The sequence below is a fragment of the Trachurus trachurus genome, assembly GCF_905171665.1.
Source record: "Trachurus trachurus genome assembly, chromosome: 7".
Classification (NCBI taxonomy): Eukaryota; Metazoa; Chordata; class Actinopteri; order Carangiformes; family Carangidae; genus Trachurus; species Trachurus trachurus.
This window is the reverse complement of record NC_139901.1, coordinates 19,010,399-19,020,327: the sequence shown is the minus strand read 5'-3', so window position 1 is coordinate 19,020,327 and position 9,929 is coordinate 19,010,399. Positions and strand designations below refer to the sequence as shown.

At 40.7% G+C, this 9,929-nt stretch overlaps 1 protein-coding gene across 1 annotated transcript; it reads left to right on the top strand.

The window, feature by feature from the left end:
* Nucleotides 1-3,211: 3,211 nt before the first annotated feature.
* Nucleotides 3,212-9,419, top strand: LOC310988396 (ceramide kinase). The gene is made up of 13 exons (XM_083974975.1): nucleotides 3,212-3,358; nucleotides 4,604-4,699; nucleotides 4,914-5,051; nucleotides 5,145-5,273; nucleotides 5,379-5,442; nucleotides 5,543-5,688; nucleotides 5,780-5,854; nucleotides 5,976-6,128; nucleotides 6,357-6,462; nucleotides 6,956-7,059; nucleotides 8,291-8,487; nucleotides 8,578-8,894; nucleotides 9,014-9,419. Exons 1-13 carry the CDS (start codon nucleotides 3,235-3,237, stop codon nucleotides 9,126-9,128), a joined length of 1,764 nt encoding a protein of 587 aa, XP_083831101.1. The 5' UTR covers nucleotides 3,212-3,234; the 3' UTR covers nucleotides 9,129-9,419.
* Nucleotides 9,420-9,929: the final 510 nt, after the last annotated feature.

Below are 9,929 nucleotides of genomic sequence, written 5' to 3'. Positions count from 1 at the left end.
GGAAGCCTGGGGAGACACCAGAGGTGAATAGGGTAAAATTTTTAACTAACAGATATCACTATGAAACTTCCCAAGTTTATCACTTACATTAAGACAAATATTTTTTGTATTACAAGTTTTGTCAAATTGTATGTTTAAATATGTAAATGAGACAATAACTAATTAAATATGCATATTTGCATACATTTCCAGAACCGAAATCTGAACAATAGATAAAGCTACTTTCAAAATTCTTGTTTTATTTTGTTGACATACTAGAGTCAGAAGTTTTTACAGAGGGGATTTTGAATATTAGATATATAAACGTTTATATATCTATGGCTATACCGACTTGCTAGCAAGGAAGGGAGGGGAGGAAGAAGCGTGCCACAATAACGACGCACACTTCCGGTCATAGCGTGCACCTCCACTTCACAGTAAGAGTCGTAATCGGTTCCAAATAAGACAAAGACGCCACAGAAAAACCTTTATTTTGAAGGAAGGATGAATACAAATGGGATGTTGCGCTCCTACAGACGTTTGACAACATTTCCCACTTGACACACTTATTGAACCAAATAATAAAATCAAGGTTGAACCACACTGGTAGACCCTATATGGCCCCTTATCTCTGTGCCCCGAAAACCGCTCATTGATTGGTTTTTACAACTTCATCATGAAAGTAGGTCTTTGTCATTGTCCAATCTTAAATTACTTTGCTGATCAATTTAAATCCTAATAAGAAGTGCATTTTCAAAGAGCCAGTCAACCCTGTTAGGATTAGCAGCTGGTCTGCTATTCGACCCGTTCAATGAAAACACGGAGGGAAATTAAATCGCAGTAGAAGGACATAGGCTAGGCTACTGTAAGGGCAAGGGTAGATTTAAGGTAGGGGCTGAAGTTAATAGTAGCCTTAGATCTATTTGTTCCGAGTTGTTATCCACAATTTCATGACAAAGATAAAGAACTTTGGGTTCTATGACAGAAAAATACTTTTCAGCTTTGATGATATTTAAATTTTTCATTAGGCTAAGTGGATTTTGAAATGTCAGTAGCCCAACAACAAAAGTTGTAGCCTACAAGGGCACACAGACTCCAGCCACTAGAGGTCAGCAGTGCACAGTGTTAACGTACTCTGAAAATGACACTGTCGGTCACGGGTCCACGCCATAAACTCCAGGCTGAATATGAAAACCCAAGGACAAACAGGAGGCATCTCTTTGGACGGAATATTGTGAATGGGTTTGGGTTAGAGAGAGTTCTCAATCATAAAGAGTTTAACTTAAAAGTAGCAACAGTTATACCAGAATGATTGGAGTGATAGCTACAATCTCATTTGGGGTTATAATTATTGATTTACGGTATTTAATTTGACTAAATTTGACCAGGACAAATAATTAACACGTCTAATTTCATTATTTCTATAAGATTGAATACTAATAATAGTTTTTACATCCCTGTTGCTAATAAGAAGAACAGTAAGATACAACACCAGACCAGTAAGATAAGAGTTTTGCAGAAATTGTAGCAGCAAAGTGGACAGAACAAAGGAATAGTTTCTTATACAGTCTGACAGCTGACACGTGGGCCCCTAGTCTGTAGAGTTCCTTGCATGGGATGGGAGATGCTCTGTGTTAAGGGGGCATCCCAGAATACAGCTGAACTTCTTTATCAGCCTGTTCAGCCTATTCTTGTCCCAGCAGACCACATCATAGAAAATGGCAGAGTACCCCCTGCTTTCCAAAAGATCAGAGTTTCCTGAGCAGAGAGTGTCTGTTTTGTCCGTCTTAATACAGTGTGTTGGTGTTGTATGTGATTTGATGCCATATAAATAATTTCAATTTCAATTTCCTTTATTTGATCAAGAGGGACAATGCACATCAACAACACTCCAAGTGTGAAAGTACTCAATTCTAGCCACACGGCTAATTTCCATTGATAGTCCCCCTACACTGAAATTGACTTGATCTGACCTCCTTTCACCAGCAGTCATTACACGACATTACACAGCAGATGTTTCATGAAATATATTCACTTCACTTCATGACTGACCAATAAAATGATCCACTACTTGAATATTTTCCTGATAAAGCTGTGTCATAACTGACTTGGCTCTTTAGGGTCAGGTAAATCAAATATTTAATGTGTGAGCCATTTCAGGCCTCTATGTAGTTCTGCAGTCCTGAAATTACCAGGTCAAAAATGCAGACAAGAATCAGCAGTCACTAAAATAAACTTTAAGAGGCATTTAGGCAATAAAATCAATCCAAATCAATAAAATCAACAGTAAAAACCGATAAATAAAATACAATGAATAAATCCAATAATAATCTTCTAAAACAATAAGTCAATTTATGTCAAATGGGTTGGAATAAAAAACATTGCATATGGTTTGCTTCGCTCTTGGGCAGCTTATAGCGTCAAGGCAATTAATAGAAACTCAGTTAACAGGATGTGGTGTGGTTGCTGATCATTATTTTCACTTTCAGCCTCTCGTTTCTCCCAGATTGTCTCAGATTCATCTGTTGAACGCCAGTAATCTTAGACCACACTTTAACAATGGTGTTTAAGCTGTTTTTCTCCTTCATAGACAACCGGTTGGACCAGCAGATAAAGGAAAAATGGCAAAGACTTTCGATAAAAGTTATTCTAAATGGTAGCACAGTTTTCACATTATAAGTGAATTCTTTGTTGACCAGAGCTCAATCCTTTCTTTGAATATGAGCTGTGAATCAAACATAGTGACAAGACATTTGAATCTGAACCATGGTGCTTGCTCTTGGTGTGTCCTGACTTTGCCTTTAAAGTCAATGATCACTTCCTTAGTGTTTGACAAATGAAGATCTGAGAAATGATCATCACACCATTTAGCCTAGTTGACTTAATATAATTCATCCTGCCCTTGACTTGTTTATGCGCTCGGAGGCCCCAGGTAAACCGCTGGCATCCAATCAGGAGTGAAACATGTAAATGAGCAGGTGTCGCCAGGCTGGAATGTGTCTGTGCGGGGAAAAATGTGTCTCCAGATAATGCTCCTCAGGTCTATTCAGAGGAGGATGAACACTTTTTTCTTGTCAGATTAGGATGTTGCTGAGCTGCTAAATGGCGAAGTTAAATTGGCAACGGGGTGCTGTTGTTTTTCTCTCCAGGGATGCCAAAGTTATGTCGTAGAAAAAAAAAGATGTGACCACAGAAAGTTTTCTGAGACGCGTGAAAAAGTGGAGCGACGTTGCGGCTGAGAACGCTTCATTCCAGATGGAGACAGACCTGAGGCTGGATTCAAGTCTGTGGGTCGGGAATAAAAGATACCGGGCTGTCCTGACGGGCTGGCATTTCAACTGGACCGAGGTAGATAAGAAGAATCGCGATAAGAAAACAAGTAGGTGGCTCTGTTCTGTATGTGACACCAGAGTATTATACTGTCTGTTGACACTAGAGTCGTAAATAAGAGCATTATAAAAACATCAGCATGTTAAGTGCTGCTTCACATCTCCTGCCCTGATGTGCGTGTTTAGTTGCGCCCATCCAACATGTTGGTGCACAACACTTGTAAAACGCCGCAACTTTTTTTCTGATATGATGACAAAATTAACATTTTGATTCTTTGGGGGAAATTCTTAAAATACATTAAACACCTATAATCTACAACATGCACTCATTTACCTATTTCTGACTTGTACAGGGAGGGATCACGTTAATTAAGCTCATACTGTAACTGCGTGCAGAAAACATGTAGAACAAGTTGAACAGCACTTTCAAGAAAGACAACCTGCTGAGACAGTTTACTGAAAACAAAGGCTAGACAATCCTCACACGCACACACACACACACACACACACACACACACACACACACACACACACACACACACACACACACACACACACACACACACACACAAGGCTCATGCTTGTCACATAGGGGTTTCCATTCAATTTTTAAACTTATCTACCGGTATGTCTGTCTCACCAACACAGACACATCTTTGCACAATGGTTAGATGACTGGTTGCATGGAAATGGAGTTGATGCCTGCACCTCTTCTTCCTGCACAGAAAAAGCATATACATGTCAGTTTTGCAAGCCACTATCCATTTTAACACAATAATAACACAATGCATCACTAAGATATCCACCCAACTCAGGCATAGAGACGTTTTACAATCAACCACACAGTCACAGTGTCAGTAACTGTAAACTCTTTAGATTCAAACCTGTCAGTACCAGAGCTTCTTTTTAAGACAGACCTAACTTAAGGAACACATGTGTAACTAATAACAATAATGATGATGGCCCCACTCCCTTTAGGTGTGTCTGTGAGCCAACACACACAAAAGGCTTTTTTCACCACAGTCATACAAGGAAAAACGCTGCTGTTATTTCAAATATGAACAACCTCTCCTCCATTCAGCAACACCAGGGCCATGAAAGTGTGGCAGCACTTATAGCCACATTAATAATAAGCTACACCTGTGCTTTAACTTATAAATCACAATTTAGTTCAATTTAATTGTATGTGTATACGTATACATCTGCTGTAATGAAAGTCTTCCCAGTGGTCAACATTGTCTATTATTTGTATGCACAGAAGCATGTCCACTGACAGTTTCACTGTGTGATTAAAGTTTCAGTACCTGTGGCAGAGGTGGTTGGGGTGGAGGAGGGCCGGGTTGAGATCCTGCCCCAGAAGTCAGTTGAGGACAATGACAAAGACTTCACAAGTGAGTTCTCTTGGGAGACGTTCAGGTATCACAAACCTAATGCCACAAGTCAGTTTTTATGTTAATAACAGCACTGCACATCTTCATACTGAAACGGGACTGTTAAAAATTTACATAGTGCAAGTGCATATATGCAAATATGCATCAGCATTCTGATATTGTGATTTGAACAGCATGGTTTCAGCTGTCTATCTACTGTATCATCCAACCTTAGTTTTCTACGTGAAGCGCAGCAGCAGTGGGGGCTCTGCTGGGTTGCTATGGAGACTGGGCCGGACCCAGTTCAGCTGCCCAAGTCGGGCCCTCAGAGACCAGTGGACGAAACAACTGAGGACAGCGCTAAAAACGCACAGTAAGAGACGAGAAACTGAACTAATTTTACAGCTCAAATGTCTTGGAAACATGTTGTGATATAATGTTGTAATGTTTGAAATGTTTCTTTGAGGTCCGTTACGTCCACACAGACTGCTGGTTTTTATCAACCCCTTTGGAGGAAAGAAGAGAGGCAGAAAGATCTACCATTCTCTAGTCGCCCCTCTGTTTGAGCTGGCTGGTATCAGCTCTCATGTAATAGGTAAAAATCCACTAAAAACATTTATTTGTCTTTGTTGGTTTTGAGAAACGCTGAAGAAGTTACTGATGCAAAGACTGATGCTTCATGTAATCATGTATTGCTTAGTGACTGAGCGGGCGAACCAGGCCAGAGACCACCTCCTGAAGAAAGACCTGGCAGGCTTTGACGGGTAGGAGCTACTGTTGACACTGTGGTATAACAGCACTATAACTGCTAACCCTGCTGGGAGGTGCTTTCATAACAGAGACTCTTATGTTTGTTTATAACAGTGTGGTGTGTGTGGGTGGGGATGGCATGTTCAGTGAATTGCTTCACGGTTTGATTGGGCGGACTCAACAAGAGGCAGGCCTTTGTGAGGATGATCCCACTGTCACTTTGCAGCCTTGTCCGCTTCATATTGGCATCATTCCTGCAGGTAATGACACAGCTATTAAGAATTAATAAAGTGACAGGAGTTAGACTCAGAGATGTGACAGGTAAATCCTGTTGTCTTGTATCTGCTGTAGGTTCTACAGACTGTGTGTGTTACGCCACAGTGGGAGTGATCGACCCTGTTACTTCAGCTTTGCACATTGTCATTGGTGAGGACGTATTTCCATTATGTATAACTTTTAATCATCATTTTTTCATTTTTTTAAAAATCAAAATGTGGAAAAATCTGAATTATTTTGTCAGCGTCTCATTTCCCACAATGCCTTGCAGGAGACTCTCAGCCTTTGGATGTGTGTTCAGTTCATGATGCCTTCTCTCTGGTGCGCTACTCTGTGTCCCTGGTGGGCTATGGCTTCTACGGCGACGTACTGGCAGAGAGTGAGAAGCACCGCTGGATGGGGCCTCTCAGATATGACTATTCAGGTGTGGACTAATGATTCATGCAGAGAACATCACGTTAGATGCTGTTAGATAGGCTAATGTTTTATTTTTATTTTTAGCCTTGATGACTTTGAGAAAGTCATTATGAAACTGTCACTGACGTTGTTATGTTCAACATGAACCTCGAACCATATTACCCTGAGTATGTTCAGTTTAAAATGTACTGTTGTTTAAAACGTGTCTACTAACCTGATTGCTCTCCTTTCCAAGGCACTATGGTGTACCTGAGCAACAGAAGCTATGCGGGCATAGTTCAGTATCTGCCTGCAGACCCGCTGCTCTCCAGCCCCAGAGATAAAACACGCTGCCTCTCAGGGTAAACAAAACTCTACACAAATACTCCAGATAATACTTCCATACACACTTGGTGACCTGGCTCTGGCTCTCTTTTGTTACCTTGCCACTTTCACACAGCTACTGTATGGGTTTAGTATCCCATTGTAACATTTGAGCTTCAAGAAATAATGACTGATGATTAATGAGAAAGAGAAAGTGTCCTTGGGAGTCGTATCCTTAGTGTTCAAGTACAAGCTCACAGTTTGAGACAGTGAAACTGCTCCCACCTGCAGCAGGGACTCAGGTGTTGGGTTTACCTTGAGAAGGGAAACCATGGCAAGAGGAACTTGATCTAGATGAAAGATGAGCCTTGGTCTCTTGTTAGAGTGTACAATACCTCAGACTTTGTCCGAGGCAGCAGACAGCAAATAGTTTATGATGCTCTTTTGAGGGGGTCTCAAGGGCAAGGAGCTTGTTATTTTACAGATTTCAAACAGAGTGAAACTCTTTGTGTTGTGTGTGTGTGTGTGTAGGTGCAGTGTGTGCTCCAGAAGCACAGAAAGACTGTTTGCCCACTCTTCAGATTCAGGATCCCTGTACAGCTCCCATTTCAGCCAGTTCAGCAGTGACTCAGAAGGTAATAATACAGACAGAGGTGAAAGTGTTGTGTTTGTGTTTGTGTTTTGTTTTTTAGCTCATTTAGCACAAATGAAATAGTAGTCGTTTTTTTAGTTATCCAATTACACCATAAGAAAAGAATCAAGGATTAGAAAAGGTGTAACAGAAATGATGATTGATTATGATATGATTTTTCTGTTCCAATGTCTTATTAGTCATCTCAGGACCCCGAAGTGTTGGGAACCACACCCTTAAGCTTCCTGTATATTTTCAATACGTTAAGAACTTGCAGAGACTTGAAACTTTAAGATGAATAAATAAATATTTCACCACTTTTATCATCTCATTAAAATGTATACTATTATGTTTGGGGCAAAGCAGTTGAAAACATACAATGATCTGTCTGAAGTTCATTAGAACACAGTGTAACAGTGACAAACAATCACAGCAGTGCTAACATTACTGTAAGCTGAAAGATAAAAAACACAATCAGGAACAATCTAAACAAGCACAACTTGCATAGTTTGCAACAGTGAGAAGTAAAGCAGCAGGAAGATGTAAGTGAAGCATTTGGATTTATGTTCATTTATGTATAAATTGGCCATAAAACAGTGTTTTGTTTTCTTAAAATCTGGACACATCTTAAGATCATGAATAAAAACAATATGAACAATATAAACAATCATTAACAAACACAGGCGAAAATGAATTCTCTAGTTTATCAAGGGGTCTCACAGGATACAGTCAAGGTGACTGTCCACAGGCTGAGGCCAAGTAGGAAGCTAGTGATGTAGCAGGACATTGATCCTTAACATCAAATTTAATCTATTTCAGACAGTGACTTCTGCAATGGTCCAATAGAGCTGAGCAGATCAATAATGAACTGATCTGAAGAGAACCACTCACAATAGACATACCAACGATAAATTTAAATTATCCTTGGACTTTGTGGAAGTCCGATCAGCTGCTACATAAAATGTTTGTTTGAGGTTATTTGTGCTACAGGAGGTTTGACCAGTTATTAAAGCCAGTATTTCAGGTTTTCCACCTGCAGTGTGAACGTTTCATGAATGTGTTTGATTGTAATCTTTTGTGTTAGTAGCTTAAGCACACTGAGTTTGTCTACTCGTAATGCAGAAAAACTCCAATGTTTTCACATACATCATAGGCTTTTATCCTTTAGGAATTATCAGGAGAGCCCAGTAAGTGCAGGGATCATCGTCTCTTTGTCTCTCTCTCTCCCTCCCTAGGTGAGTGGGTCAGCGTGGAGGGCAGGTTCAGGTGTGTGTCTCTCACCTGTATGTCCAGCTCATGTCCTAGGAGTCCCCTGGGCCTTTCTCCTTCTGCTCACCTGGCAGATGGAACAGGGGACCTCATCCTGGTATGGGACACTCACCCACTGGGCTTCCTCAAGTTCCTCTATAGACACACAAGCACACAGGACCAGGTATGAACACTTGGACGTTAAAACAAAGCTGGACCAGGAAATAATAATAAAAGAAAAGTTAAAACTCAATCTTTTACTTGATTTTCCTAGTTTGACCTGCCCTTTGTGGAGGTCCACCGTGTGAAAGCCGTGCGTTTCTCCCTCCCTTCTGGCAAAGAGGAGGAAGCATATGAAGAGACTGCAGGCCGGAGTGGTGGGACGGACGAAGAAGGGATAGGGTACGTGGAGACTGTAAGCAGGAGCAGCTCCCAGCAGCACCTGGCAGAGAGAGGCGCTGGGCAAGAAATGGCAAATGAACAGAAAATGGCGACTCCCTTTCTGTGTGGCCTGTGCTGCAGTAAATCTCCCCCCGTGTCCGTGTGGAACTGTGATGGAGAGATTCTACCTTTCACTGAGATCCTCTGCAGGTGAGCGAGTACAGCCATGCACAATGCATTTTGTACAGTCTCATACTGCATCATGCTTGGTTGAATCAAATTAATAGAAGCACAGGATTTTTTTTAAGCGTGTTGACTTCCTCTCTCAGGGTTCATGGCCAGCTGGTGCATCTGTATGCCAGGGGCATCGAGGATGGCGCCGCCGCACACGACTGCAGTGAGGAAAGTGCTACGTGTGAAAGGAGATGCATCATACACAAATAGTCTCACCTGAGAGAGAAAGAGTGAGACAGCGTTAATTTGTGAATTGACAGACATGCAGTCTGTCATGGCCAAAGAGTTCCAAATATTTTAGGTACTTTCATAGGTTTTCTTTTTTTCTTATATTTTATATTTATTCTTAAATGTGTGTGTTGAATACTATAAAATGACTTACCTGTAGTGCAGGTTTTCTTCTGCACAAATGAACTTACTGAACTCTGTAAACAGTGTATGGCATTATTGTTCTGTACTTTTTATTCATTTCACCTGAGCTTCCAGAGAATAAAATGATAATAGAACATCCACAAAGACCGAGTCTTTCTATACTTTATTGTTATAAGTATTAGTTCAGCGGTGCCATTCATCTTTGAAATAACAATACAGGCTGCTTCCTTTGTACATGAACAAGTGCGCAGTAGGGACAGTTATTTTAGTGTCATCCAAACTAAAACCAACCACAAATGATTTTATTGTTACCTGCAGTGAATGAAAGAGCACATAAAAGAACAAATGCAATAAATGCAAAGGAAAAAATGTTTATTAAACAAATGTTGCTGTTTGCTGCACTTCCCACGGCCCTCCAGATCCTGGTAGGATGCAGTGGTGTGTTATTGCTCAGAGTAAGTGAGTGTGTCTGTACATGTGTGTGTTCCCAGCTAGTCCGGATACCTGGCAGAGACAGACATGTACTATAGTAAGAAGAAACAACATCACTCTGGTGAAGGAAGTTGAAAGACATTTCATTTAGAATTCAATTGTAGTTGTAATATGAAAACTCTTTCATAGATTGTGAGAGACTGATCT

Coding starts and splice junctions, on each gene's coding strand:
- LOC310988396 (XM_083974975.1), top strand. CDS start 3,235: ATGGAGACAGACCTGAGGCTGGATTCAAGTCTGTGGGTCGGGAATAAA. Junction 5,274..5,378: donor TATCAGCTCTCATGTAATAG/GTAAAAATCCAC, acceptor TGTATTGCTTAG/TGACTGAGCGGGCGAACCAG. Junction 8,895..9,013: donor TTCACTGAGATCCTCTGCAG/GTGAGCGAGTAC, acceptor TTCCTCTCTCAG/GGTTCATGGCCAGCTGGTGC.